Source organism: Accipiter gentilis, chromosome 1 (assembly GCF_929443795.1).
Source record: "Accipiter gentilis chromosome 1, bAccGen1.1, whole genome shotgun sequence".
NCBI lineage: Eukaryota > Metazoa > Chordata > Aves > Accipitriformes > Accipitridae > Astur > Astur gentilis.
Genome location: NC_064880.1, coordinates 26,113,642 through 26,133,611, shown reverse-complemented (window position 1 = coordinate 26,133,611; position 19,970 = coordinate 26,113,642). Strand labels below are relative to the sequence as shown.

Genomic DNA, 19,970 nt, shown 5'->3' with positions numbered 1-19,970 from the left:
CTTCAGGGCAGGGAGGGGGACAGCCATACAAACCTAGACTGTGCCAGTTGCGTGAGGGGAGTTGCTGGCCTGACTTCCATGGGAAAACCGTATTTCCACCTGTTAATAACCAGTCTTCGACCACTTGGGTTGAAAATGCCTATGTAGGAGGTGTGCTGAAGCCGAATTCTTATGGAACATGATGACAGCTGTTTTTGGCGGGGGAGGTGGGGGGGGGAGGCTGGAGGGAGGAGAAAAGGGGTTGTTTTGTCTGTGTAAGAAGTAGCAGCCTGTGATTCTTTTAATAAGAAGCTGTAGTCTTTCCATACGCTGGAATGGGGGCTTTATATTTAGGAAGGGAACACAGCCTAGACTTATACCAGACTGTGCCTTTTACCACCCCTTGAACGTTGACAATTTGACTAAGTTATAAGATTTAAAGTACTTCCCACACACATGATAGAAACTTGGCTGCTGACTTCACCAAAAGTGCTCATCCTGAACTGCCGGAGCCTAGACATGCTTTTCCAGTAGTAGGTTCTCCTGGCTGGAGGGACCAGAGGTTCCTGGTGCGGGAGTGAAGGATGAGGTGAATGGGGCATGATCAGTGTCCACTTGCCCTTCCCCCCCCCACCTTCCAGGGAGGGAAAGGGTGAGCTGATTTGAATCCAAAATCCTAAGAAGTGCCATGGTGGGGTGGGACAAGAGTAGGAACAGAGAAGAGACACAATTGCTGGAGCAGCTAGAGGATGGGGAGAATAAAGGAGGGGTGCTGGGTCAGGGCAGAGTTGCGGACCATAAGCGCGTGCTTCAGAGTAGAGAGATTTTTACCAATACTGCAAGTTTAATGCGCTGTTAGTGTGTCAGACATGAGCCCGCTCATTTGAACCGGTGCAGAAAGGAAGAAGCGCTGTTGGGTGTTCCACGGCACCTGCAGCCTCATCGTTACGGGCAGGCTGCTTTGTGAAATGCTTCTGGGAGATGGGTCTCGAGGAGTGCCGGCAGGAGAGACGCTGACCTAGGCGCATCAGAGGAGGTGTTTCTATAGTAGAGCAGCCTGTGGGACAGGGATGTGCTTGTGTGGGGAGCCAACAAATGGGTGAAGGAATTGGCATCCTTGGGTGAAAGGTGCGAAGGGAAAAACTTCCTAACATCAGGATGAGAACGGGGAATGAAAGGAGCAAGACAAAAACAGATGTGGAAGGATTTGTAAGGCGTGTCTCTAAACATGGCAGTTGAAACCATATGAGAGTCGTTCTGTAGAGACAGGGATGGGCCTGAACCAGAACACTTGCTTTAGCATTTCTGGGATTTCCCAGCCAAATGCAGACAGCTAGGCTTGCTCTTCCTCTTCCAGGTGAGATATGCCAGGAAATGATTGTGTGTAGTTTGAAGATTCCATTACTTCGTTTCTTCCATTTTAATTTAACATTTTTCAAAACAATTACTGAAAAGGAGTACTGCTTACCTTCAATGTTAATCACCTGAAATTCATCCCTGACTTCTCCAAGTGGAAAAGCGGGAGTAATCTCAGAGGTGCAGTGGAGCTGCAGCCATAAGAAGAAGGAGCTAGAAAAGCCGTGCATGTCTGGAAGTCCAGGAGCTTCCATTGCCTGCATAATAAAAAGTAATAAAGTTACACTGCTAACTTTAGGCCCCTGAGTTCAGAAATATTTCTCTGAAATGCAGTTCGGCTTATACAGTGTTTAATTCTGTTGATGTGGAGCTTGTGATGAAAGCTAGTTGAAGGAATGTGCACTCTCCAGTCTTTGTGAATACGAACAAAACAACTGTGCTCTGAGGAGCCCAGCTGCGTGGGGGAGAGGTGCCTGAGAAGGGAGGCTGCTGGAAGGGTAGACAGGGTGGCCTTGGAGGCAGTAGAACTTTGCAAAATCCATCAGCCGCTTCAGCATCTGGCAGGGTTTCTGTTGAGCAATAACCACAAGCTAAATTTGCCATATATAATTCCTGAGAGAAGCTAGTGGTAACTGATGTTTTGACTTTTGAGCGTGTTCCTGTGAAACTGCTCAGATCTCAGTTGTAGTTTGGAAATACTGCCCTATCAGAGAACTAAAATGAATTTACCTTCAGGGTTGTCCCCATGGTAAGATTGTCATAAAATTTTTACCCCCTTGCACTACTACAGTGTAGAAAATATTATTAAGCCTGTTTCTCTTGCACATCTGTTAAATGCTTCATGTGTCATTTTAGTATATATTCAGAATAAGTGAACTTTGGATTATTATATTGGAGTTAGCATGTTCCAAAGAGTGCGTATGGATTATGCTCCCCTCTGTGAGAAGCCCCATGTGTTGTAAAAGTCATTCGAGCATGCTCAGCGGTGCTTTCATTTAGCTGTGCCTTGCACTCGCAGCTAGTAAAATACGTTAGAAATAATTTCATTTGTTGTCTTTGCTTTTCTTTAGCTTGTAGCTGGAACGTTAAATGCTTTCCTTATAAGGCTTACATGCTTCACCTTGCATGTGCCAGTGGCTTAATAAGAACATCTGCTGTCTTTCTGTGGCAAATCTGATGATTTTTCTATGCACGTATATTCAGTTGTACATATAAATAGAATCCAGGCACTGTTAGATGCATATGAAAGTGTACGTGAGATTGAAATGGTAACATAGGAGGTTTTCTGCAGTTCCATTTATGAAGTATCAAGTTAAAAACGAAGCTGTGAAGTAGCTAGAAAATTTTTTATTTCTGCAGCCAAAGGCATATGCTTGTACAGCCTAACCTAATTAGGTCTCTGATATATTCTTCGAATGGTCAGTATTTCATGTGTTGTATCATTGTCTGCAAGTTGCTTTTTTCTTTATATTTGGGCTTTTACGCAGCGGAATGTAGGAGAGCATTGCTCCAGATGTCTGGCTCCTTTCACGAATTTTGTTGCTGTCTACAGCAAAATTTGAGTTTTAGCTCTACAGTGCAAATTCCCTTTGAATCTTTGGATGCCCTTAAACAGTGTAGTACTGGAATATGTGTAAATGTCTACAAAGTACAGTGATTGGAGTGGCTGGTTTAAGAGGAGCTATAAAACAGTTCCAGCTGGAGTGCATTCTTGAGGTAAGCTCAAAATACACTCCAAATTGTCAGCACACTACTCAGGAAAAACACAAGAAACAAATCATCTTTAGTGTGCTTTGCTTCCTTTAACGCACATAAGGATAGTGTAAATGGAAGCCGGTCAATTTTCAACAGTTTGTGTAAAATTGTCCCTAGGTTTTGCTTCCGTTCTTCAGCCTTTGTGAATAAATACATCACACTGGGCTGTAGGTATACCTGTGTGTATTTCTGTGGACATGTGCCGTCTATATTTCAGTACGTATTGTGTATCTGTCCATTAATATTAATATGGAACTGAGAGCTTTGGTTCTTACAATTTTTAATAAACATTGATGGTGTTAGTAGTTTATACAGAGCATTCAATATGCTCCATCAAAATGGCAGCTCTAATTAGGTTCCTTGAATTAGCTAATGGATTTTGAGAAAGATAGCTTACAAAGCTCTTACAGCTGTCCAAGATATTCCTGCCATGGCAGAAAGACAAAAGGCCGCTGGAAGCTACAGACTTTAAAGCTTTAGAAATGCAGCTGACAGTTAAAAAAGATAAATTACATTTGTATTTTTTTTCCCGTAAAAGTCTTAACGCTAGATTAATGTTATCCTCATAGTGACCATTCATTAGAAACACCACAAAAAGCCAACTTCATAGTAAGGATGCGTTTTGGCTGAGAGATCTGTGTTTTTCCCTGATGCTTTGCACATGGTATAAATTAATTCTTTCTTTTTTTTTTTTTTTTTTTTTTAATGTAAGCTATATCTGTAACAGGTTTACAGACATAGAGACTTTTTTTCTTTTTGTTGTTTTGAGTTGAGATTGAGATTTCTACCTCATTTCTACCTAGGCCAGGTATTACAAAAACAAACCACATAGAGGATTAGTTGCTGTCACTCTGCCAGTGGCATAGATTTGCATGTGTGTAAGGACAAGCAGGGTATAGTCTCAGTGTGAAACATGGAGAGGTGATTTCTGGGAGAAAACGGATAGTTACTCCGGGCTTTGTAGTTTTCAACAAAACATGTTTTAGAAATGGGCAGCAGCATCTACTGTGAGCAAATTCTTAGATCCTCGATTCTTCCCTCACAGGGGAGCGCAGAAATTAAGACCGCACTGAATTGTCACCTTCTCTCCCTCCTGCCTTTGCTTTGTGTGTGCTGAAGGGAATTCCTGAGGGACTCTTGAACGGCTAATTCATTGGAAGTCTGTAAAGTACTTATTATTTCAGCTTTAGCAATAAGTTTAATAAACTGTAGTGCAAAAAGCAATAGTCTGCAAGTGAAGAAAAACTAGCTGCCAGTTGCAGGCAGGTGTGATAGCCATTAAGAAATAGAGCTACATTTCCACACAAGAATTTAGCATTCAGCATTTGCTTTGTTGAATTTTTAAAGCTGCTGTAAATGGAGTTTGGAGGGCTGAAAATCTGCTCTGTGTTGATGTGACCTATCTATTGTGAATATGCCAGCTGCTTTACATCAGTAAAGTAAAATAACCCCCTCCCAAGCCATGTTGTAATACAAAGTGCCAAAAAAGGCAATTTAAGTACTTTGCCGTGTAAATCCAGAAGAAATTACCTTGGAGAGAAGGCCCTCAATTATGCCTCACACGTGACTTCTGCATGATGGATAAAAGGCATAATTGATATCATCTCTAGTGCAGAAATCAGAAACTGTTGCATTGTCTAGAGGCTACTGAAAATACCAGGAAAATCTGTTTTTCATTATTTTCATTGTGTATTGTTTATAGAGTTTGGTTGTTGTCAGCAGCCGGGTCCCTGATCTCCCTGCTTTCCTAGCCCTTTGGGGACACATGCACATCTCGGATCAACAAGACAGCAGTAAACTGGTCACATGCCAGAAACAGACATTGCCATTAACCAGCCTGAACTGTAAGGCATCTCTTTTTTATTATTAGTTAAAATCTGGTGATTGCCTTCCTTGATGAGCCACAGTACATTGAGCCGAAAAAAGGGGAAAAAAAAGTCTTTTCTTTGAAGTAAAGATGACAAGCTGGCTACAAACAAGAAAATGTCCCCTTTTTTTCTTTCCTTCTTACTTGATTGCAAATAACCTGTTTCCATTAGAGTAGCACATCCTATATCTGCCTTTAGGGTGAAGTTAAACCTCAGTGTGCCAATTTTGTTTCCATAAAGCAACAAATTAGGCTATACGTCCCATTATTTCTGGCCAGCTGTAGTTGACTGTAAGTTGTAATGGAGATGAGAAGTGGCCTAGATTGAAAAGATGACGCTCACCTGAATGTTTAGGCCATCTGCCATGACAAGCAGGAAAAGGTGTTGTATGTCACGTGAAAGGAGGGGAACATAAAAGGATGCTTTATGTCAAGCCACTGAGAGATACTTTATAAACAGTTTGGAGAAACTGCAAGTGATACAAATCTTTTGATCTCAATCTTCAAATCATTCTTTTGAGGCTTCTGTAAACATATTATGAGCTATTTAGGGAAAGAAAAGGTTAATGACACTGCTAATTCATATCATGCAAGGTTCCCTTTCCTTCTTTCTTCCTAATGAGTCTGTAGGAACCTAAGAATATCATCTTCTCTCTTTCCACTAAGCTCCTGATGTCAAGAGGTCAGTAGTGATGTTACAGGGTCAATAGGACTCAATTTACATCCAGACAAATGGCAGTCATGTGCTGCCCTAGGAGTCTTTGACCTTTTGGACACAAGTGGTTGTACTGCTTTTATGTTAGCCTAAAGAATTGAAAGGTGACAGCATATGTTCCACTGAAGCACAGTTACGACTTTTTTAAATATTGTAAAGCAGATTAAGACTCAGGGGCTTTAGTATACAAGTTCAAATAAACTCAAAAAACTGTAAATAGCTTTTTCAGTGTAGTTTGTTTTCCTGCAGTTTATTTATGATTCTTGACTTTATATGTATTTATGTACATACAGATAGAGAAACATAGCCATCTAGTGCTTCCACGTCAGCCCATCTATACAGACCCTCTCAGAATAGTCCTGTCTAAATGGAACTGGGCTCAAAGCCTTCCTCCTGGTCACTTTGCACAGGTTTCCAAATCAAGTGTCCTACTGGGGCCCCTCTCCATTGATAAAGATGGTAATTGTGTATACATAGGGTATCTTCCTGCCCAAAGCAAGAAAGAAAGTGTTACGGAGACCAATAAAACCATTTGCATGGTTCCAATAGCTAGAAAGACATCGTTCTTAAGTTGGGTCCTCAGCATGGGGTGTGTATAGCCAAAATCCAGGCTGGCTCTGGCTGAACATCAAAGATGATTCCTGAGCCTGCAGGGCAATATCAGTGATGTCAACAAGGTATTTCTGACAAGTTTTTCATTGTAATATCATTCACTTACTCAAGTGCATATGAAAACAACAAATGTTCATTTCTTCCTAAACTCTCTTTCTCTTGGTGGATGACAAAGATGAAAGCTGAAATATTGTAGAATTATGTTCTTATCATTGATTTTCTTTTTATCGCTTCCCACCATTCTTTTTATTCCCTCTTACTATTGACGTTGCAGAAATATCTTCATAAGCAGCGTAATACTTCAGGGTAGAAAGACAAGGGCTGGAACTGAGAGTAACGTACTCAAATACTTACTTGTTATAACTTCAAAATGAAAGTTTTATCCTAAGTGAAAGATACTTTTACATGCTCTGTTGGACTCTCTTAGACTGTATATTTTTACAGACCACTATGTTCCTTTCAGTATATAAAATCAGCTTTGTTTTATAGCAGATTGTGAATGGGAGATTGTCCATTCTCTTGAGCCTGTGAATCACGTTTCGTCTTGGATTTCTTTGTTAATGGAAAATTCACTAAAAGAATAATTTTTATTTATTTATTTATTTAAACTTGGAAGCACCAGTTGTTTGTTTAGAGGCTGACAGTCAGCTGGGTGAAATCAGAGTTTGAAAGAAGTGGCTGGCAAAAAAGCCCTGTGCAATATTAATGTGTTTAGGAAAACCACTGGAAACAAAATGTTTATTGCCTCTTTAAATGTATGTTTATATACAGCTTTAAGTGGTTCATCTTACTCTGTACGTGCAACACTTGGTTTTAATTTCGTATTATCTAGAGAGCTGCAATAAGAAGTCACTAATTTAAAAACTGACATTTTTAACCTGAATGATTGAAATCCAGATTAGCAACTCGGAGGAAGAACAGAGGGGAGATTTTACTGTGGAAAACCTGAGCCATATGTATCAAATACTGATGATGATGTTTTGATTCTTTGAAAAAAATAACTTGTCTGTCATATTGGGTATATAATGTTATTGCTATGGTGCTTGTTCATCCATCTCTTCAGAGATGATGGAATGAAATTTCACAGTCATATTTTATATGATGTTAGAGATAGCTTGAAGCTAAGTCTGTGCCAGATTATGGTTTCCTTCTTGTTTTGGGATGCCTATTCCAACTGTATCGGTTGGGTGGCTGTTTGGTCGCAGGTCCCTTTACAGTTGCAGTAGGCAAGGTGGAACCTCTATAGTGCCTCTGACAGATTAAGGCACAGGGCAGAAGATGGTGATTTCTGGTGGTTGTTTATCTAGTTGGTAGTACAGCCCCAGCAGCATGGGTTAGAATGATCACTCAGACTTTTTTTTTTATCTTCTCCCAGGCCAGAAAAAAACTTTGGTTTGTAAGGATTGAACCTAGCAAAACTACAGAATAGCTGACAGGAATGTGCTTTTCCCACTTTTGAATGTTCATGTAAGATTGTTTATTTTTTCTGTTTCAAAAAAAAAAATCCTTACAGTGTGTGTAGCTTATTCGAAGAACTGTTGAACTTCTCTTGAGGTTGTTTGTGGCTTGGGATTTTGGACAGGTTTTGTTACTGTTGTTTGAAATCAGCATCTGAGTCTTCACTAAACTCTTTGTAAAGTTTCTCAGAGATTTTTCCCCCTACCTAGACAGTATTTAAAAACTTCTCCAAAAAGCTTCAGGTTCTATGCCAGTATCAGCTGCTGCTGAATCAGTCTCCTTACATGTAGCGCAATTTTAGGAAATCGTTCTGAAATCAATTGCAAAATGCAGAGTGGACGGTTCTCTTACAATCTTGTCATGACAATGAAGAAGTCCATGGGTAGATTATATGTTAGAGCCTGGAAACACATGGTGGTGGAGGGGAATGGCAAATGTGTGGTTGCACAGTTCTCTGAAGAATATACAGCACAGGGAGCCATGTCAGGGAAGTGTGTTGTGCACAAAATTGTAGATATGATGAAGGACTGTAATATTTATATCTCCTCAAGGAGGGAGCACTACATTAAATGTAAAGCTACTGTAATAGAAATCTGTCTGCTGTACTTACTAGGCTTGGTGAAAAGCTTCAGTAAGTCTCCTTAATATAAACTGACTTTGATTGGAGTATTGTTTTTATATTTCTTCTGTAAGTTCAGGTTCCTTCTCAGTATAAATAGTCTTGCATCTGAAACATTTGAACTAGTATTCATCTGCTGTTTCCCTGTCTGAGAACTGCTATCTGATCAAACCAATATTTTTTAATTATGTATTTATAGGCAGATGGGAGAATAGTTTACAGTCAATGTATGATCTTCTCTGCAAATCTTGGAAAATTGTGGTTTGTTTTTTTTTAATATTGCCTTATCAGTTTCTGTTTTTTTATTACTGATGACTTCATTCTGTTTGAATTCAATGCTTCAGTTTCTTTGGGGTAAACTAATAGATTATGTATGCGATATTTGCACAGTGCTGATTGAATTCATCTGGTGAGTTTGAATGTGGTTCATATATTCACATAATTGTCAGGAGCCAACTTGAAATTCAGAACTGTTTCATGAGCATTGTACAGGGCATCATGTTCATCTCGCATTACTCAGGAGCGAGTAAAACTTTCATGGTAAGCTAGAATGCAGCTCTTTCAAAAGCCTATGTCTTTTACGTTTGTGCCTATAAACAGTGATGGAGAGAAAAAAGAAAAAAAAACCTGTGGCACTTTAACTGTTTCCTGAAAAAATTAAGCTGATGTATTGACCATCCTTCCAACCTGCTCTCCCCACCTTTCTAACAAATTCTGAACCTGCTGACCATTTTTGACCAGACTTGACAGGTGATTCCATGTTCAAAAGGTACAGGATCACTAGGTTTCATGAAAATAAGCAGCCTGCTAGAGAGGCCCAGACAAATGCCCTTGCTGGAGAGAAATGCTGCAGTGTGAACTCAGTCCCGTTATCGGACACCAGAGAACCCACAGGAGAGAAGCAAAGGAAATCAGACTTCACGGAGCTGCTTGTTTCCACAGAGATTATGCTTGTGTTTTCACACTAATCCAGATGGATAACTTTCCATGTGCTGCTATCTTTCATTCAAATGTTCCTACTCATTCTCATGGTTAGGGTTTGTACTTTAATATGGCATAGCAGAGGTTTGCCAAAGAAAAACCTGTCAGGCTGTCTTTTAATATATTTAATCAGCTTGATCTCTGCAGCACCTACTTCCACTTGCTGGCTAGATGGGTTTAAGCAGAAGGAAGTTCACCGGCAGGAGATTTGCAGTAAATGGAGCACAGACTGCTGTTACTGCCTCTTACAATATATCAGACTCAGATTTCATTTTAAAAAGGAAAAAAAAAAAAAAAACAAAACTGTATGGTATTTTCAGATTACCTCTTACCTGGAGGTAGAAAGTGGGTATGTGGCCACTAGGCCACTGGTGGCAGGTGCTAATACAGTTTGCAGAGAGCTGTGGGAAGCCAGATCAGCTGGAATCGAACTAGACCCATTGCCTGTATTTCAGTGTTTCTCTCTTAGCTAGTGCTGCTTTGCGTAATGATGTTGGCAGAGCAACAGGGACAATACTTTGGGCCTTATGTGTATGTTAGCAGGCCTAGTTAAAAGCTTTACTGGTACTCACAAGTAAAGTCAGAGGATTTCACAGGTATTGTATAGCTCGTGAGCTGTGGACCAAGCTTCACTGTTCTAAGTGATAGCCTCCATTAGCTAGTCCTCAATTCCAGTGTTTTGCAAACTGGAGATGGTTCTCCTATTTGACAAGAATTCATGCAAGGAAGAGAGGCTTTTATCTGTGGAAGGAATCAAGGGGAAAGGGGAAGGTACTTTTTTTTTTTTTTTCCTCAATAGTCCACAGACTTTGTGCAAGCTTTCTGCATTGTCTTGGCAGATCATGAGAAAAAATTCGTACGCTCTGGAAGAGTTCAGTAAGTCAGCCAGAGAAGCTTGAAACCTCTGGGACTTTGTAGAGTAGAGGGGCACTGGATAACTTAGGATCCAGGGAAGGCAAGTAATTTAAGTGTTTGATTTTTCATGGAAACATACTGATGCTGCAAGTAAACATTTCCAATCCTGGCTGCATAGTCAGTTGCATTTGCACCCTATGTGGAATTTCCCTTCACTGGTAATTAATTTCCAACCAAGGTAGATTGCAGTTAGACACTAGAAACTACTTATTATTGAACTGATAGGTTTATGTCCAACCTTTTGTATGTGCTTTCCAAATTCAGTTTGCTATGCAAATCCTATAAAAGGCTTCCTTAGATTCTGGCATACTCATAGTGGAGTGGAGTGTGACAAGATGCTCCACAGAGACTGTGCTCATGTGGATAAATCTGTATCTCTATAGCCCATTGCTGGTGAGGCAGAGTTAAGGTTGCAGATTAAGAGAATATATGATGATGTGCTGCAATAACAATGGTTGGAGTTTAGGAGTGGCCACAAATAAATTCTGTGACAATTCCCTGTGAATGCCAGTAAATGCCACTGAACCATACAGTCAGTATTCACGCCAGTGCTGACTAGAGCAGGGCTGGACATAGTGGCAGGAAACTTTCTAATTTATTCATTTTAAATGTGGCTGTGTTGTTTTTAACTCTTAGGCATTTTCAGAATATTTTTTTTTTAATCCTTCCAGGTATAGCTTGAGCTTCCACAGTTGTACAATTCCAGCGGTATGGTTTTGGAAGGCTCACCAGGGTCAAAAACTGCAGGCAGGCATGTGTTTAACTTGATAAACTAAGCCACTCCGCTAGCTTTATCCACAGCAGTTTGCAGTGTATGCGGTTCTGCATACAAGTGAGTCTTTGTGGTTTACTAAGTGGATTATTGTTTAATTACCACTTTAAAAAAATGGTGTCAAGATTTGATAGTGTGCTTTCCCATCTCTCTTGCCTCCCCTGTATTTTCATGGCTGATGTTATGGTTCTTTGTGTAATTGGGAAGGAGGTTGGTTTTTATGAGATAAAACTTCTTTCTGTGCTTCTCTGTGAATATAGTTTATTCTTTACCTTGAACAAATGTAATTTTAGGGAAATTCCACATTCAGCGTGGGAGCAAAAGGAAACATTTTTTTGGCAGCTTATCATCATCATCATCATTATTATTAAAATATGATAGCCATTTATAGCTGCTTGTAGGAATGTTAAAAGTTTCCTCGTGCTCCCCCATCTGTCTGCATCCATCTGTTGTCTCTTGTCTTGTACTGGAATTGTTAAGTTCTTTGGACAGGGACAGCGTTTTTTAAAAATGGGGATCAAGTTCACAATTAGCAGCTTTATTAATACAAGAAAGCAAAAATAAGGGTGATATGGGCCAGTGGGCACTATGCAAGTCAGGAGAATCAAATGTTCATAATCCATTTGTGTCAGGTATGACAATTCTCTGTGTGTGCTTGTCGTGGTTTCACCCCACCAGCAACTAAGCACCACGCAGCCACTCACTCACTCCCCCCCCATCCAGTGGGATGGGGGAGGAAATCGGAAAAAAAGTAAAACTCCTGGGTTGAGATAAGAATGGTTTAATAGAACAGAAGAGAAGAAACTAATAATGATAATGATAACACTAATAAAATGACAACAGTAGTAATAAAAGGATTGGAATGTACAAATGATGCGCAGGGCAATTGCTCACCACCCGCCGACCGACACCCCGCCAGTCCCCGAGCAGCAATTCCCTGCCCCCACTTCCCAGTTCCTAAACTAGATGGGACGTCCCATGGTATGGAATACACCGTTGGCCAGTTTGGGTCAGGTGCCTTGGTTGTGTCCTGTGCCAACTTCTTGTGCCCTGGCTGGCCATGAGAAGCTGAAAAATCCTTGACTATAGTCTAAACAATACTAAGCAACAACTGAAAACATCGGTGTTATCAACATTCTTCGCATACTGAACTCAAAACATAGCACTGTACCAGCTACTAGGAAGACAGTTAGCTCTATCCCAGCTGAAACCAGGACAGTGCTCATATGGGTACCTGGTAAGTGTTCGATATGCATGTACATAAGAGTTTTATTTAGCATTTTTTATTTTTCTCAGTGGCTGTGCAGGTGGTGGGAATGCTGATCGTATCCAGAAGTTACGGAAGGAATACCATCAGGCCAGGCGAGAAGGCTTACCTTTCTATGAGGACGACGAAGGAAGAACACAGCCGTCTGATTACGACCAGCGCTGGGTAGGTCCACAATGTGATCCAAAGTGCTTTTGCAGCATATAGGGTTAGCAGAAGGCACTGATTTGTTTGTTTTTTCCAGAAATGTTGTGTCAGTGTACCATGAATTCGGGGCATTTGTAGAAATGGAGAAATCCTTAATGCCAGCCCACCAAAGGAAACATGAATAACATTTAGCCATTTTTATTTGGCTAAAAATAACTTGACTGTTCACTGTGTTTCATTTAGGCCCAGGTTTCCTCTCTTAGGCCCAAGACAGGCAGTCATTGCCAAACTTTGTCACATGTTGTAGCATCAAGGCCTTTCAGATTTATGCTACTCTGGCAGTTCATCCAGTGATTGCCTGGGTTAACAAGAGTGTTAGAAGAGCAGACTCTCACTGTGCTTAGCTGCAAAGTGGGAGGGAGGAAAGAGAGGCATGTCTGCTCCCGCCCTTCCTTCTGCACACTGGACGGTAGCAATCTGGCCACAATACATTCTCAGTAACTTTTGTAAAGTGAAAACCGGAATAATTTGCTGCTCTCCCATCAAAAGATCTTAAAATATTCTACCAACGCTATACAACTGTTACAGACATGCTGTATTCCCTGTTTTACATCTAGGAGTCACACTACACAGAGACATATTGCCTACCTCACTACCAAAGACTAACCTGTGGTAGAATCAGAGATTAAATCAAGAGTGCCAGATTTTTTAATATGTTAAATAAATGCAACAGCTATAGTTTATGGGATCACAACTGTGGTACTCAAGAGCTCCACCTGAGCAGTTTGAGTTGGACTCTGTCTCTTTAGAAGTAATTATAATCAACCAGCATTCAGATTTGAACTTTTAGTTTAAAAAGAGACAGAATTATGTTAAAATCTTAAGAATCTAAATACACTTGAAGTTTGAACTAACATTGTTGGTTTTAAAGTCCTCCAAACTATCAGTGTGAATGCTGAAGTGAAATCTTCAATGATTGGGGTTGTAGTCCAAAAAAAGTCCTATGTGAGACTACTTGTTATTGCAATCACAGAGAGATAGAATTAAAAGGGGTGTTTTTACATAAATTACCATATATATTTGTTCATTAACCCCCAAAATGTTGTTGTATATATTATTCTGATTCAATTACCAAAGGTGTCACCTTCAGCAAAATAATTCTTTCCTTAGAGCAGTTAACTTTAATCTACTGCCTTAAATTTTGTGACCCAAATTTGGTGAATCTATGTAGCTGCCATTCTTCTTCCAAATAGCTTTTGTAAACTAAAATGTGAATATGCATCAAATGTGTCTTTCTGTTGAAATTGTATGGCATAAGTGTCCTGACAGAGGCCCCAGACTGGGCCAGTGGTACCTCTTCAGCAGCCTGAGGATTTCTACTTCTTATCTGAAACTGATAAAGCTTTATTAATCCTCAGAGGAGGTTGAGATTTATGGTCTGGTGTAGTTTCCCAAGATTCACAAAGGTTTCTTCTAGGTAATCCTTTCTAAGCCTTTCCTATTAGGTATAATGCCCAAAGATTACTGATTTCCAAAGCTTTGCTTTTCCTGTGAGGCAAGTTGTCCTTAATCAGAGCACCTGAAAGGGAGCTTTAAGTATCTCAATCTTGAGCTGATTAATAATAGTGGCACCAGGATTGTTTCTTTTTGTACTTCCAATGCAGAATATTTGTAAATGTTTTTGTTGTGAGGAATGGCAGTCTGCTCAAAAATCAGAGTTTACCTTAAGGGCTTTAATATGCTGAAGTTTGTTGCTGCAACAGCTCCTCTTGCTGAAGTGGTTCGCAAATTTCAAAGACTTCTGGTCTTTTCACTGCAACAATATCATCCATTGATCCATCCAGCCTTGCTTTGATTAGGCACTGTCTTTCAGTCTGGAAAATACTGTGGCCACAGCTTGCTCTCATTCAACTCCTGGCAGAAATTTCTACTCTTGCATGTAGTTTTACCCTTAAAATACATATGTGATATCAATCCATTCAGACAGAAAAGAAGGAACAAAAATAGAATCAAAATATTAAAAAGAAAACAAACGTCTCAAAGCATCTTGCCAGGAGAGTCCTCAAGATACTTTTTAAGCAGTATCATCTTTCCCACCTCGGGCTGCTGACCCCTCAGCAGTACTGTGGTAACACAGATTGAAAAACAGCTGATTTTTTTCCACCTTTACTCATCAGTGAAGAGACATGCTGATGACTAATTGCATAATTATAAATAAATAAAAACTTACTCTAATCTTCAGGATGTCAGGTCTTTCTTTGAAGAGTCGACAGACAGCTGAGGAGGAGGAAAACCTTCTGGTGTAAGTTTTCTCCCTTCCCACAGGAGGTTATGGCACCAGAGAAGCTGCAGCTGGAAAGGAGATGCTGGATCTCCCTATGTATTTTTAATACTCAATTAGTTCTTTCTATGCTTTTGTCAGTCAGCTGTTTTACCTAAGCCAGCTTTCCTATAAGATGTCTTTCTAATGTACAGCAGCTGCTGTAATCACTTCCCACCATCTCATGAAACATGTAGATAAGTTGGGAAATAACAGAGGATAATTTGAGAAGACACTATCCTGTCACAAATCAACAGCCTCAGAAATGTACTGTGGGTCTTGTCCTCCAAAAAAGTATCTGAGAACTCATGAGGCAAATTTCTATCTGATAAAGCTGACATTGACACGTGGCCTTTAGCTGAAACTGTAATGGGACAGAATTTCTAATAGAAGGGGTATTTCTAACAATCTACTTTTTTTAAAGTGGGATAAATCAAGTTAAAGTGCAGAGCCGGCTGAAAAGCTAGTATTGTAAGGGAAAATGATCTCATGACAGGCAATTGGGATCCATAAATGTTTTAAAAATAAGGTCAAAAATTCACTTTAAATAGGCCTGCTATTCTCTCATCATCCATTCCTCCCCCCTGCATCCATTTTCAAATTCTCCTCTGCTCTTCTCATCTGTTGCTGGGTGAATTTTTTTCTCTCTTGCGCCTGCATTCTCCTCTCCCTTCCCCACAGTCTGTTCTTTTTCTTTTTGTAAGTAGCTGAATAATTCAGTTTACTGTGTCTCCATAAACAGACACATGTATATAGCACCATTTGTGCTATAGAGCCAGATCCTTTGAAATTCTTTTCCAGTTCCTTTGTGGTTTCGCTTGTTGTTGAGTTTTGCATCCTTTGGAATCATCCCCACCCCTGCCACCCCCCCTTTCAGGTTTATAACTAGGATAAATGATAAGCCAAATTCTCTGTGGTGGATCACAAGGCTTAAAGTAAACCTCAGCTAGTTAACCACAGGGCAGGCTGGTGGTAAGCGTAAATACTGTCTAGGAAAATGAGTGCCTGTTGTTGTCAGTATAATGTGAGATTACCCTAAAATTTTATGACAGCTAGGGTATATTGGGAAGTATCAGCTCAAGACAGAGTTTAGGCATGTGCATACATACTCTTGTCTTAGTGGCTCATGAACGTATCTGATACAAACCTAATCCAGGTCTACAGAAAGAGGTATAATATGTTTATGTAGTATTATATACTGCAGTATCAGTCAGACTCTGAGAGAACTACATAAGAAATAAGCTGCAAGAACTTAAGTCTCCCTAGGAGTTGGAGGGTGTTTTCATGGGGCACTCTTTTTCAGGGCTTTAGAGTCACAGACTAATAGCAGATCATGAGAAACAGCAAGGGATCTGTCAAGACAAAGCCATGAAATTAGCATCTGCACTTGTATTTAAGGGCATTTAAATAATGAGGAATTAATCATCTATTTGAGGATTTACTTGGATTGTCTTACAGACTTTGTACAAATCCAGTTACTTAAAACATCAATTCTTTCCTTCAGGATGGCAGTAAATCCTTGAAACTTTATCTTTTTAATGTACGTTCAAGGACTGCATGTAACACCAGCCACACTGCAAATAGTTCTTCACCTGTTAGTGACCACATCAGCTTCACTGTACCAAACCTTAGGTTAAGTGGTTCTAAAGCCATTTCCATATTTGCAGATCAGATTTGCAAGCTGATAAATAACCTAAAGATATAAAAAAACCTGTCTCTGGATACTAGCTGTGAACATTTCCATTGAAACAAATCTGTAATGTACTGAGTTTTGTCAGTTCCCAGTCGAGAGCATGAAAGGAGAATCATGCCTGTCTGTGTTAAAGGCTAAGTACTTTATTGTGTGCCTGGCAGGGATCCAAGCCTAAAAATCAACCAGAACAAAAAAAGGAGCATTAAGAACTGCATTATTTTTCCATAATGTGTCAAAGGGTTCTACGCTTTCTTCAGGGTGAATAAGGAGCTGTTTGTACTTTTCATGATCAATTAATTCCAGGTTCAGGATGTTGCATTTCAAATAGGTTAGGTTCCCAAAATGCACAGACGTTTGTGTTGGACCATGGTTAGAAACCAAAATTCCAGCTTCTAGAATAATAACATTCCTGTCTTCTAGCGCAATGGGAGAAGCTGACAATTTTATGTACTATGTGAAACCATATAGCAGAAACTGCTGTGGATTCCAGACTTTCTGAGCCCACAGACTATTAGTAGAAAACATTGAATTTTTTTTTTTAAAAAGGTAATAACTTACTTAAAGTATAGCTGCTTTGCAAACCATGGATCGGAAGTATTTGTGTATATGTGATTAAAATATTAAGAGAGTATGTAAAACATTTTATTAGGATGTATGATTAACTTACCAATCAAGAATTTTTTATTGTCACTACTTATCTCTGTATAATGAAGGTTTCAGATCAGGGTGTATTCTAGAGAGCTGTTCAAACTAAACAGAGGGATTTTGAAATTTACAAGGCTGGCTTTTGGGGGTAGGTTTGGGGGGAGATTGTTTTTTGAGAGATCCCTGCCAAACCCCATGTGAAAAATAAATTATTCCAAATGGCACATGCAAGGAGAGCCAAATTCAATTCCATTAATACTAGTAATAAAGAGTGACTCTTATAACTTATTTGGAGTCATTCCTACTTACACAAAGGTTGAATTTGGCATAGATTATCTGAACCAGAGGGGAGTCTGAAATGCTCATGTCTTCATGCTAACACTATGTACACACTCTTGTTTACCAAGGGAAATGGTTCTGATGCCATATGTCGTCTTATCAAAGCCCACTGGTACTGTTTATACCCTACAATATTAAGTGAATTCCAGAAATACATGATGCCATCTATTCCACAAGGTACCTCATCACACAGCTGCTTTTTGTTGTATTTCAGTGCGGGGGGTTGATTCTGAGGAGGACAGACACTAAGCATTTCTCATACTTCATACAAGTAGTTGAAGGAAATCAGACAAAAACATGCGGTGCTGCCAGGCTGCGGCCATCCTTGCAGGATCGCAGCACTGAGAGGTTCCACATTAGCACATGTACCAGCGGTCGTGTCCCTTGCAGTTAGAAGAGGTTCTTCTGATGCTGCCCAAACGGAGAACTTGAGTGGGGCATCACGCCGATCATGACAGCTGCCACAGATTATGTTGATATGATATGAAGGGCCCTAGAGGTTTTCTGCTCTATGTATTTTTCCTAACTTGCCAATATGTTTAGGGAGGTAAGAAACAAACCTCTAATTGGTAATAACATTGATGAGGGGAGTTCATGAACAGGTAATCCATGCTGAACAGTTACTGCATTCGTGCACATAGACAGGCCATAGCTCTGCAGCTTTTATCCTTCGGGGCACAGTTGAATGGGCACAGAAATAGCTTTTTCAGAGCTAGGCTGTAATCTGGCTTCACTGCAGTTCTGAGTAGCATGGTAGCTGGGTCTTTGCAATTTGCTTTGGTTTTGGCAAGCTTCTGCCAGTATCGCCTTTAACAGTTTTCTACTTGTTGATCACTCCATAGATGGGTGACTGTGTGGCCACTTTCCCTGAGCATGTGTGCATGCTCTGTCAAATCTCAGCATCATGTGGGGAGGGTGGAAGAGGATTGAGATTTTAACACCAAGCCTTCACATGTGGGGTTGCTAAAGCTAATACTTTGCACTTTGAACCTTCCCTTACCCTCAGTGATACGTACTTCGTCGTGACAGCTTGGTCCCGACCCCTAGCAAGTCAGTGCCCCACATACCATAGAATCAAATACAGCTGCTCATGGGTCTGACTACAAGGGGAGGGGAAAGTAGATTTCCTTTTAAAATTGACCTCCTCTTCCTCAGTCCATTAGTAAGAGGCCTGCTTCAACTTCTGGAAAGGGGCCCCAATTACAACAACGCTCATTTTTTAATCACAAGACAATCTGTAATGCCATTGAAATTCATGTCTGAAGCTAAGCATGCGCTTAGGTATTTATTAGATCAGGCCTGAAATCGGGCCTCAGACTTGACTCCATCTTAGGCACATGCTTTTGCCTTTACTACCAGTTATCTGGTGCATTTATCAAATAGATGCTGACACAACTGACTTCTTTTTGAATTCTCATAGCTTAATCTCCCTGGGTTATGTTCTTGTTCGGTGTGTGCTGATTAAAAAGAAATCTCTTCCCTAAAAAATTCTGATGATCCAGAGAGTTGCCTAGGTACTGTTGTCCCAGACAGCACCCTGTTCCCTAAAGATGCTGGTCACTGTCCAGCTCTGCCTGCTAGGGATAACATCCCACTAAAACAGATAGCAGTTTTGACAAAGGACTGCAAAATTTGTCCATTTAACATAATGAAAGCAGAATGACCTCAGTGAGGCAAACGGCAACGGTTGCCCAGTGTGTGCAGAACAGGGTCGAGCTTGAAAGAAGCTGGGTCAAGCAATACAACTATGTCATTGAGGCTGTTACAGAGTACAGATCTTTTATTTGTTATAGTTAAGTATGTGACAGAAGCCAACTGAAATAATGGACTTTTGATTACTTTTGATTTCTGGATTGAGTTCTTCTATTGTACATCTGTGCAGCACTTCTCATTATTGCAGCACAAGATCTGAGGTGGAGGCCTTGGGTCTTCTTGAGTTTTGCTAAAGTTCCTCACTGCAAAATGCATTAGCAGAACTGCTTGTTAAATTTCATCCTAGGCATAGTTTCAGCAGTCAGGGTGTCAGTGCTCTGGCTACATTGTTGTCTTGCAGTTAAAAAACACTAAAAAGTTGGAGATTTCTTCACAGCCAAGGTGTGAAAAGTAATTAGAATGTATCACTGGGTGCTGGGTATAAGCAATTATCTGTGAATATATAAAGGCTCTATTTTTCTCAACAAACAGGCGACATTGTTATAATTATTTAAAATGAAAAAGAAAGTCACTGACTCAGACATGGAGAGATTGGACGGATAACTTTATTAGTTCCCAGTCTAAGGTCTGTAGTGCAGATGCTAATCTAATATCAAGTCTGCATAAAAATAAAGTACAAAATATGGGAAAAGAGAACTCCATTTACCCTGTAAGGCTTGTGCTGTACATGAGTTTGGCATTTCTGCTCAGGACAAGCTCTTTTCAACTTTCAACCTCAACTCTGGCTGTTAAAGAACACTTGGAAAAAGGAGCGCTAGCACCTTCTTTCTTGCTCAATATGGGATCCAAGTGGAGCACATTCCTTCTATTGAATGTG

General features: G+C 40.1%; 1 protein-coding gene across 3 annotated transcripts in view; it reads left to right on the top strand.

Annotated features, from left to right (window-relative positions):
• The window catches only part of PARD3B (par-3 family cell polarity regulator beta), a 442,140-nt gene that overhangs the window by 377,960 nt on the left and 44,210 nt on the right, over positions 1-19,970 (top strand). For all 3 annotated transcript variants that reach the window (XM_049807683.1, XM_049807694.1, XM_049807673.1), the window contains one exon: positions 12,326-12,461. In XM_049807683.1, the coding sequence (XP_049663640.1) occupies positions 12,326-12,461 (136 nt within the window). The remainder of the gene's footprint in view (positions 1-12,325; positions 12,462-19,970) is intronic.